General features: G+C 44.5%; 1 protein-coding gene and 1 long non-coding RNA gene across 2 annotated transcripts in view; one reads left to right on the top strand and one right to left on the bottom strand.

Moving 5' to 3' along the window:
- LOC143807351 (fatty acyl-CoA hydrolase precursor, medium chain-like) overlaps positions 1-18,738 on the top strand; it is a 40,122-nt gene extending 21,384 nt beyond the window's left edge. The window contains exons 5-13 of the mRNA XM_077288796.1: positions 9,678-9,831; positions 10,114-10,227; positions 10,374-10,469; positions 15,916-16,056; positions 16,144-16,221; positions 16,312-16,459; positions 17,381-17,530; positions 18,190-18,262; positions 18,365-18,738. Coding sequence (XP_077144911.1) covers positions 9,678-9,831; positions 10,114-10,227; positions 10,374-10,469; positions 15,916-16,056; positions 16,144-16,221; positions 16,312-16,459; positions 17,381-17,530; positions 18,190-18,262; positions 18,365-18,551 — 1,141 coding nt within the window. The 3' untranslated portion in view covers positions 18,552-18,738. The remainder of the gene's footprint in view (positions 1-9,677; positions 9,832-10,113; positions 10,228-10,373; positions 10,470-15,915; positions 16,057-16,143; positions 16,222-16,311; positions 16,460-17,380; positions 17,531-18,189; positions 18,263-18,364) is intronic.
- LOC143807353 (uncharacterized) overlaps positions 1-27,611 on the bottom strand; it is a 53,172-nt gene that overhangs the window by 11,753 nt on the left and 13,808 nt on the right. The window lies entirely within an intron of this gene.

Raw genomic sequence — 27,611 nt, 5'->3', positions numbered from 1 at the left:
GGTTAAGAGGAGGTAAGAAGCAGCTAGACAGCAATTAAGGGCTAGGCAGCAAAACCTCTAAAGGAGAAAAAAAAAAAAAAAAAAATTTTCCCCAGAACACTTCTTTTTCTCCTGCTTCAGCCCAAACAATTAACACTTTGTGGGCTGGCTATTGTTATGACCCCAATGGCGAGGGTCTCAGAGGAACGTGGAAGTCTGCAGAATACAAAAATCCAGCTCATAGGGCAGTGGTAACTGGGTTGACCATATATCTACTCCTAACGCCAACACTAGAAGTAGCCGGGGATCATTCCTACGTTGATTCTAGATGACACGCGCCAGCCGGAGAATCTAGCTACCCCTAGTAGAGAAAAACAAAGACCTTTCTTGCCTCCAGAGAAGGGGACCCCAAAGCTGGATAGAAGCCCCCCACAAATAATGACGGTGAGGTAAGAGGAAATGACAAACATAGAAATGAACCAGGTTTAGCACAGAGAGGCCCGCTTACTAATAGCAGAATAAAGAAAGGTAACTTATATGGTCAACAAATCCCTATCAAAATCCACACTGGAAATTCAAGAACCCCCGAACCGTCTAACGGTCCGGGGGGAGAACACCAGCTCCCTAGAGCTTCCAGCAAAGGTCAGGATATAGATTTGCAACAAGCTGGACAAAAATACAAAACCAAAACAAATAGCAAAAAGCAAAGGGCAGACTTAGCTGATATAACTGGAACCAGGATCAGTAGACAAGAGCACAGCAGACTAGCTCTGATAACTACGTTGCCAGGCATTGAACTGAAGGTCCAGGGAGCTTATATAGCAACACCCCTAACTAACGACCCAGGTGCGGATAAAAGGAATGACAGAAAAACCAGAGTCAAAAAACTAGTAACCACTAGAGGGAGCAAAAAGCAAATTCACAACAGTACCCCCCCCCCTTAGTGAGGGGTCACCGAACCCTCACCACGACCACCAGGGCGATCAGGATGAGCGGCATGAAAGGCACGAACTAAATCGGCCGCATGAACATCAGAGGCGACCACCCAGGAATTATCCTCCTGACCATAGCCCTTCCACTTGACCAGGTACTGAAGCCTCCGCCTGGAGAGGCGAGAATCCAAGATCTTCTCCACCACGTACTCCAACTCGCCCTCAACCAACACCGGAGCAGGAGGCTCAGCAGAAGGAACTACAGGCACAATGTACCGCCGCAACAAGGACCTATGAAATACATTGTGAATAGCAAACGACACAGGAAGATCCAGACGAAAAGATACAGGATTAAGGATTTCCAATATCTTGTAAGGCCCAATAAAACGAGGTTTAAATTTGGGAGAGGAGACCTTCATAGGAACAAAGCGGGAAGAAAGCCACACCAAATCCCCAACGCGTAGTCGGGGACCCACACCGCGGCGGCGGTTGGCAAAGCGCTGAGCCTTCTCCTGTGACAACTTCAAGTTGTCCACCACATGATTCCAGATCTGCTGCAACCTATCCACCACAGAATCCACCCCAGGACAGTCAGAAGGCTCCACATGACCCGAAGAAAAGCGAGGATGGAAACCAGAGTTGCAGAAAAAAGGCGAAACCAAGGTGGCGGAACTAGCCCGATTATTAAGGGCAAACTCAGCCAACGGCAAGAATGTCACCCAATCGTCCTGATCAGCAGAGACAAAACACCTCAAATAAGCCTCCAAAGTCTGATTGGTTCGCTCCGTCTGTCCATTAGTCTGAGGATGGAAAGCAGACGAAAACGACAAATCAATGCCCATCCTACTACAAAAGGATCGCCAGAACCTGGAAACGAACTGGGATCCTCTGTCTGACACAATATTCTCAGGGATGCCGTGCAAACGAACCACGTTCTGGAAAAACACAGGAACCAGATCGGAAGAGGAAGGCAGCTTAGGCAAAGGAACCAAATGGACCATCTTGGAGAAGCGATCACATATCACCCAGATAACGGACATGCCCTGAGATAGCGGAAGATCAGAAATGAAATCCATGGAGATATGTGTCCAAGGTCTCTTCGGGACAGGCAAGGGCAAGAGCAAACCGCTGGCACGAGAACAGCAAGGCTTAGCTCGAGCACAAGTCCCACAGGACTGCACAAATGACCGCACATCCCTTGACAAGGAAGGCCACCAAAAGGACCTGGCCACCAGATCTCTGGTGCCAAAAATTCCCGGGTGACCTGCCAACACCGAGGAATGAACCTCGGAAATGACTCTGCTGGTCCACTTATCCGGGACAAACAGTCTGTCAGGTGGACAAGACTCAGGCCTATCAGCCTGAAATCTCTGCAACACACGTCGCAGATCCGGAGAAATGGCTGACAAGATAACTCCATCTTTAAGAATACCAACAGGATCAGCGACTCCAGGAGCATCAGGCACAAAGCTCCTAGAAAGAGCATCGGCCTTCACATTCTTTGAACCTGGTAAATACGAGACAACAAAATCAAAGCGGGAGAAAAACAATGACCAGCGGGCCTGTCTCGGATTAAGGCGTTTAGCAGACTCGAGATACATCAGATTTTTGTGATCAGTCAAGACCACCACACGATGCTTAGCACCCTCGAGCCAATGACGCCACTCCTCAAATGCCCATTTCATGGCCAACAACTCCCGATTGCCCACATCATAATTTCGCTCGGCAGGCGAAAACTTCCTAGAGAAAAAGGCACAAGGTTTCATAACAGAGCAACCAGGGCCTCTCTGCGACAAAACGGCCCCTGCCCCAATTTCCGAAGCATCCACCTCAACCTGAAAGGGAAGTGAGACGTCAGGCTGGCACAAAACAGGCGCCGAAGTAAACTGGCGTTTCAACTCCTGGAAAGCCTCCACGGCAGCAGGAGCCCAGTTAGCTACATCGGAGCCCTTCTTGGTCATATCCGTCAAAGGTTTCACAATGCTAGAAAAATTAGCGATAAAACGACGGTAGAAGTTAGCGAAGCCCAAGAACTTCTGAAGACTCTTAACTGACGAGGGCTGAGTCCAATCAAGAATAGCTCGGACCTTGACTGGGTCCATCTCCACAGCAGAAGGGGAAAAAATGAACCCCAAAAAGGGAACCTTCTGTACACCAAAGAGACACTTAGAGCCCTTGACAAACAAAGAATTTTCACGCAAAATTTTAAAGACCAACCTGACCTGCTCCACATGTGAATCCCAATTATCAGAAAAAACCAAAATATCATCCAGATAAACAATCAAAAATTTATCCAGATACTTCCGGAAAATGTCATGCATAAAGGACTGAAAAACTGAAGGCGCATTGGAGAGCCCAAAAGGCATCACCAAGTACTCAAAATGACCTTCGGGCGTATTGAATGCGGTTTTCCATTCATCACCTTGCTTAATGCGCACAAGGTTGTACGCACCACGAAGGTCTATCTTGGTGAACCACTTGGCACCCTTAATCCGGGCAAACAAGTCAGACAACAGCGGTAAAGGATACTGAAATTTGACAGTGATCTTATTTAAAAGCCGATAATCAATACAAGGTCTCAAAGATCCGTCCTTTTTTGCCACAAAAAAGAATCCCGCACCAAGAGGGGAAGAAGACGGACGAATATGTCCTTTTTCCAGAGACTCCTTGATATATGAACGCATAGCGGTATGTTCAGGTACCGACAGATTAAACAGTCTTCCCTTAGGAAATTTACTGCCTGGGATCAAATCTATAGCACAGTCACAGTCCCTATGAGGAGGCAGTGCACTGGACTCAGACTCACTGAAGACATCCTGATAATCAGACAAATACTCCGGAACTTCCGAAGGCGTAGAAGAAGCAATAGACACAGGCAGGGAATCCTCATGAATACCACGACAGCCCCAACTTGAGACTGACATAGCCTTCCAGTCCAGGACTGGATTATGGGTCTGTAACCATGGCAGCCCTAAAACGACCAAATCATGCATTTTATGTAAAACCAGGAAACGTATCACCTCGCGGTGTTCAGGAGTCATGCACATGGTAACCTGAGTCCAATACTGCGGTTTATTTGCTGCCAATGGTGTAGCATCAATACCCCTAAGAGGAATAGGATTTTCTAATGGTTCAAGAGTAAATCCACAGCGCTTAGCAAATGAGAGATCCATGAGACTCAGGGCAGCACCTGAATCTACAAACGCCATGACAGGATAAGATGACAGTGAGCAAATCAAAGTTACAGACAGAATAAATTTAGGTTGCAAATTACCAACGGTGACAGGACTAACAACCTTAGCTATACGTTTAGAGCATGCTGAGATAACATGTGTAGAATCACCACAGTAGTAGCACAAGCCATTCCGGCGTCTATGAATTTTCCGCTCATTTCTAGTCAGGATTCTATCACATTGCATTAAATCAGGTGTCTGTTCAGACAACACCATGAGGGAATTTGCGGTTTTTCTATCACATTGCACCGAATTAGGTGTCTGTTCAGACAACACCATGAGGGAATTTGCGGTTTTGCGCTCCCGCAACCGCCGGTCAATTTGAATAGCCAGTGCCATAGTATCATTCAGACCTGTGGGAATGGGAAAACCCACCATAACATTCTTAATGGCTTCAGAAAGGCCATTTCTAAAATTAGCGGCCAGTGCACACTCGTTCCAATGTGTCAGCACGGACCATTTCCGAAATTTTTGGCAATACACTTCAGCCTCGTCCTGCCCCTGAGACATAGACAGCAAGGCCTTTTCTGCCTGAATCTCAAGATTGGGTTCCTCATAAAGTAAACCGAGCGCCAGAAAAAACGCATCAAGATCAGCCAATGCCGGATCTCCTGGCGCCAGCGAAAAAGCCCAATCCTGAGGGTCGCCCCGTAAGAACGAAATAACAATTTTTACTTGCTGAGCAGAATCTCCTGATGAACAGGGTCTCAGGGACAAAAACAATTTACAATTATTCACGAAATTCCTAAACTTAAACCTGTCTCCGGAAAACAGTTCAGGAATCGGTATTTTAGGTTCTGACCTAGGATTTCTGATAACATAGTCTTGTATGCCCTGCACACGAGTAGCCAGCTGGTCCACACTTGTAATCAAGGTCTGGACATTCATGTCTGCAGCAAGCATAGCCACTCTGAGGTAAAGGGGAAGAAGAAAAAAAAAAAAAAAACTCAGAATCTTCTTTCTTATAATCCCTCTTCTGCAATGCATTAAACATTTAATACTGGCCTGGCAAACTGTTATGACCCCAATGGCGAGGGTCTCAGAGGAACGTGGAAGTCTGCAGAATACAAAAATCCAGCTCATAGGGCAGTGGTAACTGGGTTGACCATATATCTACTCCTAACGCCAACACTAGAAGTAGCCGGGGATCATTCCTACGTTGATTCTAGATGACACGCGCCAGCCGGAGAATCTAGCTACCCCTAGTAGAGAAAAACAAAGACCTTTCTTGCCTCCAGAGAAGGGGACCCCAAAGCTGGATAGAAGCCCCCCACAAATAATGACGGTGAGGTAAGAGGAAATGACAAACATAGAAATGAACCAGGTTTAGCACAGAGAGGCCCGCTTACTAATAGCAGAATAAAGAAAGGTAACTTATATGGTCAACAAAAACCCTATCAAAATCCACACTGGAAATTCAAGAACCCCCGAACCGTCTAACGGTCCGGGGGGAGAACACCAGCTCCCTAGAGCTTCCAGCAAAGGTCAGGATATAGATTTGCAACAAGCTGGACAAAAATACAAAACCAAAACAAATAGCAAAAAGCAAAGGGCAGACTTAGCTGATATAACTGGAACCAGGATCAGTAGACAAGAGCACAGCAGACTAGCTCTGATAACTACGTTGCCAGGCATTGAACTGAAGGTCCAGGGAGCTTATATAGCAACACCCCTAACTAACGACCCAGGTGCAGATAAAAGGAATGACAGAAAAACCAGAGTCAAAAAACTAGTAACCACTAGAGGGAGCAAAAAGCAAATTCACAACAGGCTATACTGTCATGAATCCCAATGGCTAGGGATAGCACTGGACAAGCAAAGTACAAATAAATAACGGACGAGCTCTAGGGTGATGGAACCTGGGCTGACCGCTGCCCTACGCCTGACAAACGCAACTAGAGATAGCCAGGGAGCGTGCCTACGTTGGTTCTAGACGCCACGCACCAGCCTAAGAGCTAACTAGCACTGGAGAGAAAATAAAGACCTCACTTGCCTCCAGAGGAATGAACCCCAAAAGGTATAGTTGCCCCCCACATGTATTGACGGTGAAATGAGAGGAAGGCACACACATAGAGATGATATATAGGTTCAGCAAATTGAGGCCCGCTGTAACTAGAAAGCAGAAGGATACAAAAGGGGTCTGAGCGGTCAGCAAAAAACCCTAATCAAAAAACCATCCTGAGATTACAAGAACCCATGTGCCAACTCATGGCACATGGGGAGAACCTCAGTCCACTAGAGCTACCAGCTAGCATAGAGACATAATTAGCAAGCTGGACAAAAAAACCAAACAACTGAAAATCAGCACTTAGCTTATCCTGAAAGATCTGGGAGCAGGTAGTCAGGAACCAAACTGAGCACATCTGAATACATTGATAGCCGGCAAGGAAATGACAGAAAGGCCAGGCTAAATAGGAAACACCCAGCCTCAGATGGACAGGTGGAAACCAGAGACCGCAACCCACCAAAGTCACCCAGTACCAGCCGTAACCACCAGAGGGAGCCCACAAACAGAATCCACAACAGTGAACCTACAAACAAAGGCACGTGAACTGGGAGTCAGCTACAAGGGACTCTCCAAGGAGCAGCTAATTGAGGCTTTGGAAGGAGTTCGCATGCAAGATTATGCTGAGGAAGGATCCCCACAGCAAACGGAGGAAAGACGGCAGCCGGAGGTAAATACCCAAAAAAGTCAGTGGGTTGTGTGGTACGAGGAGGAGTTGGCATTGCTGGGAGAAGAGGCCACCATAGACGATAAGAGGGAGGCCATTCTCAGAGCTCAGGAGATGGCATTGCTGGAGAGGCAGATCGCTTTGGAAGCAGCTAGAAGCTCCAGACAGACTGTAACCCCAGCACCCACCATGAGGGAACTCCCCAGAGTGTCCCGCAAAGACTTCAAGCCGTTTAATGAGGCTGCAGGTGACATTGAGGGCTTCTTCCAGGACTTTGAGCATCAGTGTCGATTAATGGAAGTCCCGGAAAGGGAGCGAGTCCGACATCTGGTGCGGCTCTTAGAGGGTGGAGCTGCCGCAGCCTATAGAGCTATGGTCCCTCGGGGGAACTGTGAGTATGCGGAGATTAAACAGACTATTCTAGAACATTATGCCGTTACCCCAGACACTTACAGGACTCAGTTCCGTACTTTTGCCTGTGATGAGGAAGTGTCTTTCAAGATGTATGCCCACAGACTCAAACAAATATGTCATCGCTGGCTGGAGGCAGAGGAGGCCTTAACCTGGGAGACCTTCCTCCAGGTTATCCTAAAAGAGCAGTTCTACTTCAAGTGCCCTGCTGAGATCCAGGAATGGGTGCGTGAGAAGAGACCAGCGACAGTGGAGCAAGCTGCTGCTTTAGCTGATGAGGTTCTCACTATCAAGCCTCATTGGAAAAATTTACTCGTGGATGGAGTAAAAAATACCAACACCCCACCACCAGTGGTCTCTTGTCCTTCAGTCCCCAAAAGTTTGCTGTCCCACTAGACCACCACCTCATGTTGATACCCATGTGACTCACCTTCCAGCTAGTCCTACCCCTTCCTCTGAAATGCTACAAGGAGAGAAAGTAGTAGAGCGCAGGTGTTATGGATGTGGGCATCTGCAGGCCACCTGCCCAGCTATACAGTGGAGAAATCGGTCTCAACCCCAACAACCACCGCATGCACCGTCACATAGATATCAGCCTCCAGGTTCTCTTACCTCCGTCCCCAGAGTGCACATGGGAAGGAGTGCGATACAGCGCAGATGTTACCGATGTGGGCAGGCTGGGCATCTGCAAGACGCCTTCACTCAGGGTCAATTGAGGAATGACCCTGCACCAAATCGGCCTATCAATTATTTACAGCCAAATACAATGGGGGAAGAGGTGCCACCGCTACAAATTGATTTGCCTAATAGCTCAGAAACCCATGTTCGACCATTAGGGGTTTATGGGGTGTGGGTTACAGCCACGAGTTCCTTTAATCCTCAAAGAAAGCATGTACAGGAGGTCATGCTGGACGGTCAGAGAGTTCTTGGTTTTTGTGACTCTGGGGCATTTCTCACCATAGCTGATCCCAGAGTGGTTCGGCCAGAGGCAATACAGCATGGACCTGGGATTACTATTGAATTAGCTGGAGGCCAATGGAAAAATATCCCAAAAGCAAGCGTAGAACTGGACTTTGGCTTTGGGGTCAAGCAATGCGTGGTTGGGTTGATGAGGGGCCAGCCTGCATATATTGTCTTAGGAAATGATGTGGGAGAGCTACAATTTCGAATTGTGGGTGCCGGTAGCAGAGCTTAAGTCAAAGAGGATGTACTGTAAAATGGAACCCGCCTTTAAGTCTACAGATGCACCATACAGTATAGAAGAGGCAGCCAACACCAAAATGCAGATGGACTGTCCAGGCAAGAGGAGCCCTGAGTCCGGTCAGCCATGCTTGTGTGTCCTTAACCAGCGACCTGTAGAGGTCCCTAGTACGTACACAAATTGGGAGGGGAAGGGATTGTCATGATATGTTCTTTTTTTTTTCTCTGTCCTGTATTTTGTAGATGTCATGATGTGGTGTGACTTCTCTTTGGTTGTATTTACTGTACACTTTGCAACGTCATGGGATGTATGTAACTTAACCTGTCTCCTTCCCCCAATACTTGCAGCCGTGAGCTATAATATAATTAAGCTTTGTCAACACCACTAGTGAAGGAATAGCCATTCTTCCTCACAGCAGGTGGCTAGTCAAATGCACAGACTGGATAGACTAAGCGGAGCAGACCAGTCTAGAATCTTCTGGTGGACCCAACCATTGAATAGAAGGTGTGACCCCTACCCCCTTCATGGGCGGATCCCAGGAGCTCAGACAATCCATTCTTATTTTGAGATCAGATGTGAGTTGACCCTTGAAGGAGAAGGAGTGGGGATTCTTAGCCGAGGCAAGACCCCACGTCGATCTGTGACTACGGAAGCGAACGGGGCGAGACTTGAGCTGAGGACATATCTCGTCGTTCGTGAGATTGTTTTGGGATCCCTTGGACTCGTGTGGACTATTGCTTTGTTAGCTGGCACAAGGATTATCGGGAGGTGCCCCCGAATCTGTTCCGTTGGACTAATTGTGGACTCTGTAGATCTACCTGCATGTGCTGTTCCAGCGTTCTTGATAATAAATCTGTTGAATCATCCCTCGGCCTGTTGTCCCTTCTTGCTCTGCCGTACACCCCGTCACACACAGTGACTGCACCAGCAGAATAGTGAGCGCAGCTCTGGAGTATAATATAGGATGTTACTCAGGATCAGTAATGTAATGTATGTACACGGTGACTGCACCAGCAGAAAAGTGAGTGCAGCTCTGGAGTATAATACAGGATGTAACTCAGGATCAGTAATGTAATGTATGTACACAGTGACTGCACCAGCAGAATAGTGAGTGCAGCTCTGGAGTATAATACAGGATGTACCCCAGTTTAGGTAATTTTTATGTAGATTTATTTGATGTATTCTGTAGGGATAGATATTACTTTCGGGCTTTATTTTCCTATCAGATTTATGTCATTCTTTTTTTCAGTACTGGAGACAACCGATTACGTGGCAATTATGGGTTTCTGGACCAAGTTGCTGCCCTCCAATGGGTACAGGAAAATATTGCAGATTTTGGGGGTGATCCCTCCTCTGTCACTATATTCGGTGAATCTGCTGGAGGAATCAGCGTTTCCGCTCTCGTAAGTTCTGTCCAATAATTGAGAACTTATCATCACTGGGATAATCTTCTATGTCTGCTCATTGACTTCATGAACTGATCTTTTTTTATTCTTACAAATGCATGAGAAAATGCTTATAGAGTTATTAACTTTTAGTTCACTCATTTTTTTTTCCATGATAGTAGTTAATAAAGGACAGGTCGATGTGCAAAAACTGTGCAAGAAAAATCAGAACAAAGAATAACAAATATGTCTAATCCATGGGATAAAAAAAACAATAACCTGGATTGTCTTCTCTTCTAGCTGGCATCTCCTTTAGCAAAAGGTCTGTTCCACCGTGCCATCTCCGAGAATGGAATCGTATCTACGTCAGGCTTTGTGGTCAGCACGTCTGAAGAGCTCATCTACTTCCAAAATGTAATTATTGCCCCGCTATATACGCCAATAGATATAACACCGGTGTCTGAGCAGTTACATATTAATAAAAGTTGGCGAGGAGAGTGCGACTGAATAAACTTTTTTTTGTATGCGATATCTGACTATAAGACCATTTTCCTCTGCAGATCATATCGGAGTTATCGGGCTGTGATCTCGACTCCATAGACTACTGTCTGATGAAGAAATCAGAGGAAGAAATTTACATGATTACCCAGAGAATGGTAGGTGCCGTGTCACACTACAGCAGTACCGCCGCACGGGAAACTACTTGGACAATGTTTAAGATCTAAATTCCTTTAATTGATCAATTTCTTTTAGTTTTCTGTTTCTTTTTCTGCGTATTAATGTTTTTTTTCCACAGACTAGTCAGCCCTCTTTACACATTACATAATTTGCACTAGCCGGCTTCATCACTAAGTCATGCAAATCTTGTGCATGCGCTGCTCATTTAGGCAGCATCACTGCACCTCTGTAGCCGGACGTACGCTTCACGGCTTCGGAGGAGCACTGCACATGATGGGAAGCCATCTTCTGATCTCCCGGTCATGTGCAGTGTGTATCTGTGACACTGCCGAAAAGAGCGGCGCATGCGCGAGATTTGCATGAGCGGCAATGTCGCCAAATCATGTTATCACGCACACAGGGGCTAACATGGAAAGAGGGCTGACTAGTCTGGGGAAACTAACACCCCATCGACTAGTCATACCCCTCATTAGCATAGGAAACGGGGACAATATAAATTCTTTTTTAAAAACATTTATTTAACTGAATAACATTATACAGGGCTGGTTAGGCAGGGCGTTTAGTAATACATATGTGAATGCTGCTAGATTGGAGAGCATGGGGGACCAAACGGCTTCCCATTAATAAAATTGTGTTGGTTACGGCAAATGCAAAGGCTGAGATTTTATAAAAAACGATCTACGAATTTCTTCACAGAAATTATGCATTAAATTGTTAATCCAGCACCATTATGGCCATACCTTTAGTTTAATATGTATAACCCTGATGACAGGTTCTCTTTAAATTGGTGGTGGAACCTGTTAATATCGGATGCGATTCACGTACAGAACGCCAGGGAGCAATTGAATTCTTAGTAAAACCGAGTGTTACCCCACAAGGGTGCTAAGGGGAGAAAATTTGAAATATTAGTAGAATTATATTTTAGGTCATCCTATATTTTAGGTGAGTGGGACACTTATGGGGAGAAGCAGATCTAGCTCAGATCGAGTGTGGTCCAGGTCTCGGTAAATTAAGGAGGATAGGGAGTTTGCCAACTGAGACTCAAGAGATAGCCCCTTTGTGATGGTGTGATATGCTATGTTGGTATCATTTTTGTGTATATTTCTATTTTACTTATTTTCATGGTGTTCTCTCGTAGAAGGAGTTATTTGCTAATTGCTGAATGGCTGTTGCTGCCATCTGATATCAGCCCCCACAGTACTGTATTGTTTGCTAATATGCTAATGACATGTTGACCTAGCTTGTTGAAACAATGAGCCTCTGAGACCCCCTCCCCTCCTGACCTGTGAATGAGGAGGGGGACTTTTGAGATGTCAGGGAGATGAGACACAGATCAGTCCTGTGTGGAATGATGATGTGTTCACAGCATCTCAGAGAGAAAGAAGAGTATATGGACTATGCTATCCTCTGTCTGCTGGATTGTTGGACTTTTATCCTATTAATGAACTGCAATCGTGTTCTGGACTATTTTAATCTTTGTGTGGTGGATCGTATATGGACCTTTCGTATTTTTGCCTAAATAAAGGTCTTGGAATTGTTTACTATACTCTAGCTCTGTTGATTGTGTGGTACCGGATAGGACCCCGTGACACCCTTACTTTCCAGATCTGTATTCTTGGTAAACGGGTGTTTTTTCTTATGAGCAACTTTCTTCTCATGACTGTATGTGCTTCTTAAAGGTAGATTGTGACGTTGCAGATTTTTTTTTTCAGAGAAAAGTATTTATTTATCTGATTGCCCAATCTCTGAAAGATTTCTGGGTAGGAGAGCAAAGAGTCGTCAAGAGCCCAGTTGCAAGACTATGGCGTGCGTGCAACGAGGAGCCGGATAATTGGATAGGAGGATGGTCCGACCAGGGAATGGTTTGAATAGAAATGAAAGAGATGTTTGGTGGACAAATATGTGATCAATCCTCATAAATACAGATTGGTGCACAGAGAAATAAGTATAATCTTTAACTGTTGGTTTTACTTCTCTCCAAGCATTAGAGAAGGAGAAGAGCATTAGAGAAGGAGGAAGAGTCAAAAGGAAAAGGTGTGAGGGAGGTATCTGATTGGTGGTTAGAGGACATGTCTAGTTTTAGGTTGAGTGTACAAATGGAGTTTCCGCAAAGTATCGTGATCCCTTGTGCATGTGCTGCTATTAGTTAAGTGAATAAGGATGATTCATGTGTATTTGGGGCATAGTATGATACAATTGAGATTGTCTTGTTTAAGATTGAGCCTATGACTAACATATAACGGCCATCTTTGTTGGTGAAAGGGAATGACTTTTTAAAACAAATGCCCACACCTTTATTTTGTTAGAGGCTTTCGCAGTATAGAAGAGTGGGTAAGAGGAGGCCAGGAAACGTGGGTATGTGGCTTTAGAAAAATGCATCTCTTGGAGGCAAACTACATCAGTTTGTAGACTTCTATAATAGCAAAACGTTTTTTGTACATTTATGCGGGGAGATAAGACCTCCCACATTGTGCAATATATTGATAACAGAGAAAGTTCTACCATTAATAAGAAACATTTGGTTGGGGCACAGTCAGGGCCTGTGAATGTCAAACTGATTTGGCAATGAGATAAGTCACCTCTTGGTCTAGGGGAAAGGTGTCACATGAGGCAGAACAAGGAGGTGAACTCTATGGGAAGGAAGGTCATAAAGAGCCAGAGGGGAGGGACAAGAAAAAAGGCAAGGCTGAGAGAAGATGCAGCTATTGCATCTGTAGACCTGAATGACCTTAAGCAGGGAACCATATAGTGGTAAATAGCATGGCTTGGTTAGAGCGGTCTTCTAGTTTAGTTAAAGACTCAGAAGGTAAAACTGGTGGGTTAGTTAGTCCAGACTCAGCTTTAAAGGTAAAACCTAAAGGTGCAGTATCATGAAGAAATCTAAGAAGTGTAGTAGTGAACACGAAGAGAGTCATTTGTTTTTTGGAGTTTGTTGGAACATTGTGAAGGTGGGAAGTTGGCTGGAGAAGTAGACTGTTCCAAAAATCGTCGTCTGGTCTGGTCTGGTGAGGCAATGCTTGGTGCCCTCAGGTGATAGGACTATGTGGACCACGTCCATGTATGAGAAGACTAGCCTGAATTGGAATCCCTAGCGGTATTTGATGTTTTTAGAACAAAGGACTTCCAAGAACAGTTTCATGGCTTGCCTCTTCGCATTTGTGATAGTAGCCAGGTTCGGGAACAATTCATATGAGTGTCATTGGACTTCCAGGTGTGAAAGTGTCCTTGGAGCATCGGGTGTGCGAGTGGCCTTGTAGTGTCAGGTGTGTGAGTGGCCTTGGAGCATCAGGTGTGTGAGTGGCCTTGTAGTGTCAGGTGTGTGAGTTGCCTTGGACTGTCAGGTGTGTGAGTGGCCTTGTAGTGTCAGGTGTGTGAATGGCCTTGTAGTGTCAGGTGTGTGAGTGGCCTTGTAGCGTCAGGTGTGTGAGTGGCCTTGGACTGTCAGGTGTGTGAGTGGCCTTGGAGTGTCGGGTGTGTGAGTGCCTTGGACTGTCAGGTGTGTGAGTGGCCTTGTAGTGTCAGGTGTGTGAGTGGCCTTGGACTGTCAGGTGTGCGAGTGGCCTTGTACAGTCAGGTGTGTGAAAAAAAAAAAAATCTGAATCAAAATGACATTGGCAGCTGCGCCTGTGCAGTAGCATCTATCATGTTCTGATAGATATTACTGCACAGGCGCCGCCAGCGCCATTTTAGCTGAGAAAAAAAAAATTATGCTTCATCAAGATGGCGGTGCCTGCACAGTAGCATCTATCGGAATGCGATAGATGCTACTGCGCAGTTGCGGACATCGGTGCAATTTTGATTACAAATTTTTTTTTTTTTTTTTTCAAACAAAAATATATGTCTAAATAAAATGAAAATATGCATATTATTTACCATATCATGCTACAGCGAAGGCGACGCCACAGGCGCCTGCCAACTGAATGTAATTTTATGTAATATTGTAATATTAATGTAATATTATATTCAGTATGTAAAACGGGGCAGGTCAGTAAGGGATCAGTGACCTGTCATAAGCCATAAGGATGAATATGTAAGCAGAGCACCACATGAAGACCCTGCACAGCCCCCACACTGGCAGCCCTGGATCACAAGAATTTCATTAGCTAAAAACTAAACTACAAATAAAGATTTAGCAACAACCACAAGATGGATTTCATCACCAGGTCTCATGTTAATCAGTATAATGGCACCAACCTGACAGTGTCTGTAGTTTACTCAGCAAAATCCTGCTGACAAGTTCACTTTAAACTACACAGTGTAACTCCAAGTCAATCACACTTATGTGAAATTAACCTGTCCAGTTATGAAGTAACACTGAATGTGAATCAATTTCTCCTTCTGTTGTGCAAATGGAACAGATAACAGGTAGAAATGATCGGCAATTAGCAAGACAACCCCTATAAAGGAGTGGTTCTACGGGGGAGACCACAGACCATTTCACTGTTCTTTTCCTTTTTGGCTGTTGTTTTGGCCACTTTTGCATTTTGTCATTGCTCTCATTCCTAGAGGTACAATAGCATGAGCTGGTGTCTACAACCCACAGAAGTTGCTCGGGTAGTGCAGTTCATCCAGGATGGCACATCAATGCTAGCTGTGACAAGAAGGGTAGCTGTGTCTGTCAGCACAGTGTCCAGAGCATGGAGCAGATACCAGGAGGCAGGCCAGTACACCAGGAGATGTGGAGGGGGCCGTAGGAGGGCAACAACCCAGCAGCAGGACCGCTACCTCCCCAGCAAGTGCCAGAACCCTGCAAAATTACCTCCAGCAGGCCACTAATATCCATGTGTCTTCTCAAACTGTGAGAAACTGACTTCATGAGGGTGGTATGAGGGCTCGATGTCCGCAAGTGGGATTTGTGTTTACAGCCCAACTCCTTGCCCGAGTGATTGTGTCACAAGAGTATCACGTCCCCCTGGAAGACCTGGAGTTAGATGGTTACATTGGGTAATGAATCGCAGGTCTTCTTTAGAGATGGTGTGATTTGTGTCCCATATTGAAGGCAGAATCACGTTATCAGGTCATTTCTACCGAACCGTGAAAACACAATAAAAACAACAACGGAATTTTGGGGGGTTTTTTACACCACACTTTAAGCTTTTTTTCCTCATTTTTCTTTATATGATAAAATGAATGGTGCCATTCAAAGCTACAATTTGTCTGGCAAAAAAATGAGCCCTCATACGGCTATGGGGGTAGAAAAATAAAATAATAAGGCTCTTGGAAGACAAGGAAGAAAAAGCAAAAGCACAATATCTTCAGGAGTGTAGGCGGTTATTTCTATATTCTTACATTGGTGGAAGTCGGACCTCAGTGTCAGGCAATGGAAGAGAAATATTCTGTTCTGCTTTCATATAACCAGTATTTATCAGTCGTATATCGGGGTGCACATACCCACTGATCCATCACAATATTCCGTCTCTGTAGGGCATGCTGTTTCTTCCTGGTTTTGTGGACGGTGTTTTTCTACCAAAACCAGTAGTGACGATGTTTGCTAACAAGGAAAGTAACAAGGTCCCGTTCCTCCTGGGAATGAGCAATCAGGAGTTGATCCTGACAACTCTATCGGTAGGTGGCAGCTCATTCATGAACGTTTCTGGTGGCGTTTTGAAAGCGATTTCCATGTTATGATAAACGATATATCTTTGTATTTAGCGATTAGACTTCTCAAATGTAACAACCGGAATGACGCGGGAGTCTTTGGTGATGAAGCTTCAAAATCTTCCTATACTGGTGAGATAAGATGACTGCGGCGCTTTTATGTTCTTATTACCAATTAGTTTTCTCTGAAAAATTATTTCTATGTTTTTGTCAATTTTTTAGTCTGTGAGCCCAGAAGAAATTCCTCACATCATGGACGAGTATTTTGCTTACATTACGGATCCAGCGGAGATTCGTGACCTCTACCGGGATTTGTGCCGCGATCTTGTGTTCGTTATACCGACTCTAGGAATTGCAAAATACCATCGAGGTACAAGCCGCTCACATTGTAGCTTGTTTTCTGCTAAGACATGCTGGGACTTGTAGTCTTAATATATTGCTAATGTTGTTAAAAGGAATCTGTCAGCTATATTCCTTCCACCAAACTATTTATATGCTCATGTAGCTCTCTAAGACAAGTCCAGCAATACACATTGTTCCCCGGTTACTGAGAAATAAGGGTTTCAATTGATATGCAAGTGAGAATGAACAGATATTTGTTGATCTGAAGCCTCCGTTGCACCAGCTCTATTCCCCGTCCAGCGCCGCCTCCTCCTATTTGATTGACGGCTCCTTTGCCTGAAGTCATACAGCATAGAGGAGCTGAATAAAGTTGAAGAACTATTTGTAGATCTGAAGCCTCAGTCACTCCAGCTCTATTCCTGGCCCTCTGTGGCTGTTTAACTTCAGACAAAGGAGTCGTCAGTCAAGCAGCAAAATTAAATTACTTACTATTTGTGTCACTTTTTAAAAGATAAGGACACTTTAAGGGTTTTCCCCCTTAATCCATATCTGAGCTTATTCTGCCGAGAGAGTTTTTAACTTTTATTTTCGTTTTTTTTTATGAGCTGTTCTCAGAATTAACTCAATCAACTCATTTTGCAGCTAACAAATAAGTGCATGTAAGTAAATAAATACATAATAAAATGACCAGAAAGGTGTCCATATAATTTAATAACAATAGGGGTGTACTAAACACCCCTACACCGTACCAGCAGCTGAGGACGCCCACAGATACCTCCCATTTTGCTCACTGCCTCAACAACTTCAAGATACCCAGTAGATGACTGTCCCAGTCTCATACAAGCACAGCAGCAGCAGCCCGTGGATGAGCATTATCCTTAGTAACATCTCAGACTGTACAATGTCATGGTGCGGACACACGACTCTTGATCTTCTTATTTCTCGATAGATATGGGGCTCCCTGTGTATCTGTATGAGTTCCAGCACTCGCCAAGCTTTTTAGAACACGTAAGACCACATCTTGTGAATTCCGCTCACGGCGACGAGCTATTTTTTGTGTCCGGGGGACCCTTCCTGAGATATGGTGTCTTAAACTCTGGTGAGTCAATGAAAATAAGTACATTGCATTTCTGCCCTTGATACAATGTATACGTGGGAAAAAAACCCAAAGTGACATGATTATAATAATAATCTTTATTTTTATATTTCGCTAAGATATTTCGCAGCGCTTTACAGTTTTGCACACATTATCATTGCTGTTGGGGCTCACAATCTAAATTCCCTATCAGTATGTCTTTGGAATGTGGGAGGAAACTGGAGAACCCGGAGGAAACCCACGCAAACACGGGGAGAACATACAGACTCCTTGCAGATGTTGTCCCTGATGGGATTTGAACCCAGGACTCCAGCACTGCAAGGCTATCCACTGAGCCACCGTGCTGCTTATTATTGTTTCCATAAGCCCCCCAATAACCAGACGGGTGTCTGCATGCGGTTTATTCCACTAGATAAGGAATCACAACAGCTTTCCTAGACAGAGAACCCATGCAAAAATGGTATGATGCTCTTATATATTTTTTTTTTTTTCCCATCATGACCCTATGGTGGTCCAAGGCCACAGTGTCCACCAAGTCAGCCCCACTATCAGATGTATCCCGGCTGGACCCACTGTTATATTTTTGGGGCCAGTGTGTGTGGATGAAGTCTTTATTCCCTCATGGCCCCGGTCTCTTTCACTGATTCTGTTTTCTTTCTCAGGTCCTGCAACCCAGGAAGAGAAACACCTGGCCAGAACCACAATGAAATACTGGGCAAACTTTGCTCGCACTGGGTAAGACCATGCTCCATACAAGAATGACAGCACATTCGCTGCTCTGGTGTCACCTAATTATCCTGCCCAATAATAATAATAATGCCACGTTGTTTACTGCAGGAACCCCAATGGTCCTGGTCTGACAACGTGGCCGGAGTATGGCGCAGATGAGCGCTATCTGGAGATCAATTTGAAGCAGAAATCGTCTTCGACGCTGAAAGAGGAGAAATTCAAATTCTGGACCGAGATCCTTCCAAAGAAAAAGAGCACAAAGATCTTTAATATCAGCAATCGCATAGAGCTATAAAATCTTACAAAGAAGTTTCTACAAGTGAGAAGAAAACGCACAATTTGAGGAGGCCGAGGTGCAGTATACCCAGAAATCAAAACCACACAGTCGTTGATTTCACTTTTTTACAAAATTCTATTTTTATTGAAAGGTTAAATCATTTTCAATCACTCTTTTTAATAAATTTTACTGTTATCAAACTTTACATCTTTTTATGTATTTATTTTTTGCACAATTAGCCTCTGTCCTCTAGATTATAATTGTCTGAGTCGACAGATGAGCTGTCCACAAATCTCACTATCCCTCCAGCTGCCTAATGGCTCAGCCTCCTGCCTCTTGGCTTGGTTGGTGGTTGACAGCTTTCCATGCCTGTCACTTTGGCTGACTATGGTTGGAGCTTCCTGCCTTAAGTTACAGTAGCAGTGAAAGCTCTGGAGCGCAAACCTTTCCAGTAAATGAAATGTTATGAACATATATAAGAACTTAGGAACATGCCTCTTGATGTGGCCTTGGCCTCCTACCTCTTGCAACAAGAACCCAAAAACGGATGATACTAGATCCAAGCTTAGAATATAAAAATTAATACTTTATTGTTAAAAGATTGACAACAGGTGAATTGGAGTGATGTCAAGAGCAGTATCTCAAGAAAGTGCTGTACAACAATTGGCAGGAGGCGTGTACACAGGAGGTCACAGAATTACCACATTATCATACAAGATCAATGACTATTAAAGTTAGATTGCACTGATGCCCGGTCCAATACAATATGGGATTAGGTTCAACTACCCTCAATAATCACTCTATGGTCACTTTAGTTATGGGGTAACAAGAATACATTGCATCATAACCATTAGTGTTACTGCATATAGCGGCCATTAGCCGAGGACACAGACCTTAAAGGGAACCTGTCACCCCGTTTTTTTCGTATGAGATAAAAATACTGTTAAATAGGGCCTGAGCTGTGCATTGCAATAGTGTATTTTGTGGACCCCGATTCCCCACCTATGCTGCCGAAATACGTTACCAAAGTAGTCGTTTTCGCCTGTCAATCAGGCTGGTCTGGTCAGATGGGCGTGGTGTCTTCCCCCAGATCTTGCTTAGTTTTCCGTTGGTGGCGGAGTGGTGTGCGCATGTCCAAGGTCCCGAATCCACTGCACAGGGGAGTGAAAAGAGCGCGATGTGCACTATTTCATTGGTGATCGGTGGGGGCGGCCATCTTCCTTTGGCCGCGTGTGCGCAGAAGCGGCGCTCTGATGGAGATCGCGGCGGCCATTTTCCTGAAGCAGAGTTCGCATCTGGAAGCAAAGGAAGATGGCCGCCCCCACCGATCACCAATGAAATAGTGCACATCGCGCTCTTTTCACTCCCCTGTGCAGTGGATTCGGGACCTTGGACATGCGCACACCACTACGCCACCAACGGAAAACTAAGCAAGATCTGGGGGAAGACACCACGCCCATCTGACCAGACCAGCCTGATTGACAGGCGAAAACGACTACTTTGGTAACGTATTTCGGCAGCATAGGTGGGGAAACGGGGTCCACAAAATACACTATTGCAATGCACAGCTCAGGCCCTATTTAACAGTATTTTTATCTCATACGGAAAAAACGGGGTGACAGGTGCCCTTTAATCATGATAATAATCGCAGTGCGCCGTCAGAGCAATTGTCCATATTTACCCAGCGCAGTGCAAGCAGACACCACCTGGAACGCGCCTCCACCCCAACGCGCGTTTCGGGAACAACCTTCGTCAGGGGCATTGTCCTCCTTCCCCTTGTCTTGGCGGTAGCTTCCTGTCCCTTAGCTTGGCTGTGGCCTACTGCCCCTTGGCATGGCTGTGGCTTCCTGCCCCTTGGCATGGCTGTGACCTCCTGCCTCTTGGCTTGGCTGTGGCCTACAGCCTACCATTTTGGGGCTTGGCATACTAACTTAGGGCTTGGGAGAGGGACCCAGCAAACCTATACCCTTTGATATAAGATTGAGTTCTCATTGGATCAGAAGATCTGTTCATTTGTACTTTCTAGAGCTCGCCTGTCCCTGACAGTCTTCTTGTGTGGACGGTATACTGCTCACTGTCTTGGGTATGTGCTGGTGCTAGGGCTGCAGCTCTTCCATGTAGGAAGTCTCAGTGTAAACTAGCAGGGTTTCTCAGTCTGTGAAAACCAGCAGGGTGTCCCACCAATGGCGCAGGTGATGAAGTTGCCGCTTATGCCTTGATGAATCAAACGTCCTTGTTAGGAAGTAGAAGGTTATGCTAAGTGAGACGAATACCCTTTTGGAAAGACCGAGGTAAGACTGTTCTGATTGTTACACAGGAACAGTATGAGGGGTCCATGAGATGACCTCCCTGTTGCTGCCTATGACATCTTGGAGTAAGTAAACTTTAATTTTTTTCACTTTCATGTTCTCGGATGTACTGGCGGACACAGACAGAAAAGGGCCCCTGTGCAAGAACAATATATAAACCCTTTGCTGCCCAAGGACTCCTAAAAATGCAAAATTGCACCTGCTTTGGAGGTTGAAATGGGCCCCCTTACCCCTTGGGCCCCTGTGCGGTGGCACAGGTTGCACCAATGATATGTCCACCCCTGCTCGGATGGTTCCAGAGGTTTTGCAAGCCACTTGTTGGAATCTGTCAACCCCCAGGCGAAATTTGTTAATGCACCACTATTAGATCTTATAGTATAGCCTATGTATAAATGGATATATCTACCATTGCCTGTTGGCTGTGTGAGACTGTTAACCAGGATTAAACAGTGTATATACTGTACCCTCTGTACCATTAAAGCTAAGATACAAATTAGAGTTAATGTGGTGCATAGTGGCCAAGCTTTCTCAGTCTATTTGTAACGTAGCGCGGGGGCAGTAGCCATGGGCGAGGTACTGTGAGGGCTCTACGCCCGTGCAGGCTGCATATAATCGATGAAGCTGATTTTTCAGGACCAGATGTTTCACAGTTCAATGAGGAAGACCACCATTCAAAAATAAACTTATTCCTGAACGGGAAATTGGCAATGAACATTTATGGGAGATACCGGGTAGACAACCTTATGAATGTTTCCTTCACAACTCGGAGCATTTTTCACACAGTTTCAATTCCTTCCTCTTTTTTTTTTCTCTCTTCTCACTGTTCCTCACTACGTCACCACATCCCAGCCTGATACTGTAGTTCTGGTTATCAAGAGTCCTTTACTCAACCCACGGTTCTGTGTTGTGAATTCTGCTCTTGGGCTCCCTCCGGTGGTTATAAGTGGTAGCGCTGCTGTCTTTGGATCGCTGCATTCATCAGGTGTGTCCACTTATTGCAATTCGGACTGGGCTATTTAGTCTTGCTTGACCCTTTAGTCAGTGCCAGTTGTCCATTGTTCCTGGAGGATTCACATCCCTGCCTGGTCTCTCCTGCTTTGCTGTTCATTTCAACAAAGATAAGTTCTGGCTTTGTTTTTTGCAGTCCACATGCTGTGGGCTTTATTGTTCAGTTCTTTTCCATGTTTTTGTCTTGTCCAGCTTGGTCTGCATAAGGATTTGTACAGCCAAGCTGGTATCTCTGGAGATGCAGATATACCCTCCATATCTTTAGTTAGATGTGGAGATTTTGTATTTTCTGTGGTGGATATTTTCTAGTGTTTTAATACCGACTGCATAGTACTCTGTCCTATCCTTTCTATTTAGCTAGAGTGGCCTCCTTTGCTAAATCCTGAATCAGTTTGCATATGTTTTTCCCTCTCCTCTCACAGTCAATATTTGTGGGGGGCTGTCTATCCTTTGGGGATTTTCTCTGAGGCAAGATAGTTTTCCCTTTTCTATCTCTAGGGGTATTTAGTCCTCCGGCTGTGTCGAGATGTCTAGGGAGTGTTAGGTACATTCCACGGCTACTTCTAGTTGCGGTGTTAAGTTCAGGGTCTGCGGTCAGTACAGGTACCACCTTCTCCAGAGTACGTCTCATGCTGCTCCTAGGCCACCAGATCATAACAGTTCTGCGTCTTCTCTCCCCTTAGGAAAGCTATAGTGCCATTTTGGCCGGTCCTTATCTTCTCTAATGTTGATGCTCTGGAACGCTCGCCCAGGACACTCTATTCATCTCACTCTCCGAGTCCTGTCTACGCCCATTACCTCTTGGAGTTATAAACTCTGGGCCTTTCTGCCAGATGTCCACTCCCAGGACAAGTCTCCAAAAAATAACTACGTCTCCCAGTCACTTCTGTTTCAGATCTCACTATCTCGTCCTTTTGGTCTCCTCTCTCTTTGGACACCCCATAATGTGATACTGATCATATTGGACCTTGGGTCTTTTCTCTTTGCACTCCATGCCCTATCTTTCTCCTTGACAGGAAATAGTCACATTCCCTTCAAGTTAGCCCCTCCCACTCAGGGCTAGGCCCAAACATTAACTCTCACTATCCCTAAGGTCAAACTACACTGATTGTCATCATTATTAACACAAGTCACAATTCACATTACACATTAGAACAATATAATTGTTCCTTCAAGGGAGAGTGTGGGCAGAATGTCCATTACCTTTAAACATTCTAAAAAAAAATAAAAAACATTTGGTCACTACTCCTAGTAGTGATGTATGATAGAATGTCATCTTGTACGCTAGTCAGGGTTCTATTCTTTCACGCCAATAAGAATCCCATTTATATACGCTTAGGTGGAGTTGTATGATGGATAAAATAGTAAGAATGGCAATCAGTGTCGGACTGGGGTGTCTGGTGCTCATGGGAGGAATTGACCCTAGGGACCCACCCTGCAGCTATATGCAAATACCTGTTAGCCGTTATCCCCGTTATAGTGCTGCATCAGCTGTAAGACACAGGTGGCTCCTGCACATCTACTGTGTGCCAGCATAACTGGGATGTACAATTACGGTAATTTGCATTAAAGGGTTATTTAGTTAAAACACACCGATTCACAGGTTAGGTAGGTGACAACTTATTGATCGGTGGTATCCGACCATTGGAAACCGCACCAATAGGAAGAATGGAGAACTTTTATCCCTGACAGGACCTATGTCCATTTTAAAATGGGATGCAGATGGGATGTCTAGTATTTAATTGCTAATGAAAATAAAGAATCTTCTAAGTAATATCAGAAAACAAATGACCGGCATACACAGCGCAATTCACTATACCAAGACCAATAATACCACTAACAAAGGAGTAATACAGCCACATTGTGACCAGACCAAATATTTCCAGCATAAAGCTACCTAATTATTCCAGATACAAGAGAGAACTACCGCTACATCGTGACCAGACCACATGGTAACTGAATAATACCACATACAGGGATAAATACCACTACACCGTGACCGGACTACATATTACGGCATAGTGACTGAATATATTACAATACTACTCATTAATAAAAACCATAATACTAACAACACTATTATCACCACTGGTCATATTATACACAGGAGCTCTATATATAGTGTACTTGTAATACAGTGATCATCAGCGACATTATACACAGGAGCTCTGTATATAGTGTACATGTAATACACTGACTCTAATACACTGACTCACCCGTGACATTTCTAGTTGAAGTCCTTCATCTTTTTTTTCTTCATCTAGGGCAGATCACCATCACTGCTTCTGGTTAGAACTCGTCTTTGCTGAAAATATACAGGAGCTCTGAATATAGTGTCAGTGTACAGGTAATACAGTGATCACCAGTGACATTATACACAGGAGCTCTGTATATAGTGTACAGGTAATACAGTAATCACCTGTGACATTATACACAGGAGGTCTGTATATAGGGGTCAGTGTACAGGTAATGGAGTGATTACCAGTGACATTATACACAGGAGCTCTGTATACAGTATATAGTGTACAGTTATACAGTGATCGCCAGTGGTATTATGAACAGGAGCTTTATGTATAATGTAAGTGTACAGGTAATACACCGACTCACCGGTGACATTTCTTGTTGAAGTCCTTCACCTTTCTTCATCCAGCACTGACCAACATCACTGCTTCCGGCCAGAACTAGTCTTTGCAGAAAATACACAGGAGCTCTGAATATAGTGTCAGTGTACATGTAATACAGTAATCACGAGTGACATTACACACAGGAGTTCTGTATATAGTGTACAGGTAATACAGTGATCACCAGTGATATTATACACAGGAGCTCTGTATATAGTGTCAGTGTACAGGTAATACAGGGACAAGTGACCTTATACACAGGAGCTCTGTACATAGTGTCAGTATACAGATAATACAGTGATCACCAGTGATATTATACACAGGAGCTATGTATATAGAGTCAGTGTATAGGTTGTACAGTGATCACCAGTGACATTATAAACAGGAGCTCTGTATATAGTGTATAGTGTACAGGTAATACAGTGATCACTAGTGACATTATACTCAGGAACTCTGTATATTGTGTATACAGTAGTAGAAATAAAGAAAATAAGGAGTACCAGGTAAAATTAGGTAAAATCAGATACAAATTATATTAACCCCTTTCTAACATATGACGTACTATCCCGTCGAGGTGGTATGGGCCCGTATGACCACCGATGGGATAGTACGTCATCACCAATTAGCCGCGCTCATGGGGGGAGCGCGGCCGATCGGGGCCGGGTGTCGGCTCATCGCAGCTGACATCCGGCACTATGTGCCAGGAGCAGTCACAGACCGCTCCTGGCACATTAACCCCTGGAACACTGCAAACATGTAAGAAAAAAAATATTTACACGTGTAAAAAAAGAAAAATCCTAAATAAAGAAAAAAAAAATATTGTTCCAATAAATACATTTCTTTATCTAAATTTAAAAAAACAATAAAAGTACACATATTTAGTATCGCCACATCCGTAACGACCTGACCTATACAACTGTCCCAGAAGTTAACCCCTTCAGTGAACGCCGTAAAAAAAAACCGAGACAAAAAACGCTTTATTATCATACTGCTGAACAAAATGTGGAATAACATGTGATAAAAAAAAAGGATATAAAAAAAATGGTACCGCTGAAAACATCATCTTGTCCCGCAAAAAAGGAGCCACTATACAGCATCATCAGCAAAAAAATAAAAACGTTATAGTCCTCAGAATAAATTGATGCAAAAATAATTATTTTTTATATAAAATAGTTTTTATCGTATAAAAGCACCAAAACATAAAAAAATGATATAAATGAGGTATCGCTCTAATCGTACTGACCCGAAAAATAAAACTGCTTTATCAATTTTACCAAACGTGGAACGGTATAAACGCCCCCCCCCCTGTTGTGAACTCTATTTTTAGGCTCCCTCTAGTGGTCACAAGCGGTACTGTGTAGTGTTTTTCTGCAGGTTGGCTGCATCAGCTGGTTCGTTATCCTTGGTTGGTTTCCTATTTAGCTCACCTGGATACTCAGTTCCTTGCCTGCTATCAATGTATTCAGTGCTCTTCAGATTCCTTGTGATTACCTTGCTCCCAGCCTCTCCAAGACAAGCTAAGTTTTTGTCCGTTCATTTTTTGATTATCAGCATCATCATGTTTCTTGTCCAGCTTGCTAAGATGTGATCTCCTCGCTTGCTGGTTGCTCTAGGGGACTGAGTTTCTCCCCCCACACCGTTAGTTGGTGCGGGGGTTCTTGAAATCTCAGTGTGGATATTTTGTAAGGGTTTTTTACTGACCGCACAGACCCCTTTACTATTTTCTGCTATCTAGTATTAGTGGGCCTCATTTGCTGAATCTGTTTTCACCCCTGTGTATGTGCCTTCCTCTTACCTCACCGTTATTATTTGTTGGGGGCTTCTATATCTTTGGGGATTATTTCTCTGGAGGCAAGAGAGGTCTTTCTTTCTCTCTAGGGGTAGTTAGTTCCTCAGGCTGGCTCGAGACGTCTAGGATTTTTAGGCACGTTCACCGGCTACTTCTAGTGTGTTTGGATAGGTTCAGATTTGCGGTCAGTCCAGTTTGCCACCTCCCTAGAGCTTGTCCTATGTTTGTTACTTAGCTGGAGTAATTCGTGATCCTCAACCACTAAGGATCATAACACCCCCCCCCCCAAAAAAAAAAAAGAAATTAATGAATTGATGGTTTTTGGTCATTGTGCCTCACAAAAATCGAAATAAAAAGCGATCAAAAAATGTCACATGCCCGAAAATGGTGCCAATGAAAACGTCAACTTGTGCCGCAGAAAACAAGACCTCACATGACTCTGTGGACCAAAATATGGAAAAATTATAGCTCTCAAAATGTGGAGACGCAAAAACAATTTTTTGCAATTAAAAGCGACTTTTAGTGTGTGACAGCTGCCAATCATAAAAATCCGCAAAAAAGACGCTATAAATAGTAAATCAAACCCCCCTTCATCACCCCCTTAGTAAGGGAAAAATAATAAAATTAAAAAAAGTAGTTATTTCCATTTTCCCATTAGGGTTAGGGTTAGGGTTGGGGCTAAAGTTAGGGTTAGGGTTAAAGTTAGGGTTGGGGCTAAAAGCAAGAGAAAAAAAGTGATCAGCACTCACCATTCCCGATGCTATAAAAAGTCTTTATTAGGACATGGACACGGACAGGGAGATCATGGTGTGCAGGGATGACAGCTGTTTCGCGCTACATGCGCTTCCACAGATCCCGAGGGTTGGGGCTAAAGTTAGGGATAGTGTTTGGAATACATTTACGGTTGGGATTAGGGGTGTGTCAGGGTTAGGGGTGTTGTTAGGGTTATGGTTGGGATTAGGGTTAGGGGTGTGCTGGGGTTAGGGGTATGGTTGGGATTAGGGTTAGGGGCATGTTCGTGTTAGGAGTGTGGTTAGGGTTATGGTTAGGGTTGGGATTAGGGTTAGGGGTGTGTTTGGGTTAGGGTTTCAGTTAGAATTGTGGGGTTTCCACTGTTTAGGCACATCAGGGGCTCTGTAAACGTGACATGACGTCCGATCTGAATTCCAGACAATTTTGCATTGAAAAGTCAAACGGCGCTCCTTCCCTTCCGAGCTCTGCCATGCGCCCAAACAGTTGTTTACCCCACATATGGGGTATCAGCGTACTCAGGACAAATTGCACAACAACTTTTGGGGTCCAATTTCTTCTGTTACCCTTGGGAAAATAAAAAATTGGGGGCGAAAAGATC

The sequence above is a fragment of the Ranitomeya variabilis genome, chromosome 2 (assembly GCF_051348905.1).
Source record: "Ranitomeya variabilis isolate aRanVar5 chromosome 2, aRanVar5.hap1, whole genome shotgun sequence".
Classification (NCBI taxonomy): domain Eukaryota; kingdom Metazoa; phylum Chordata; class Amphibia; order Anura; family Dendrobatidae; genus Ranitomeya; species Ranitomeya variabilis.
This window is presented reverse-complemented; position numbering and strand designations above follow the sequence as displayed.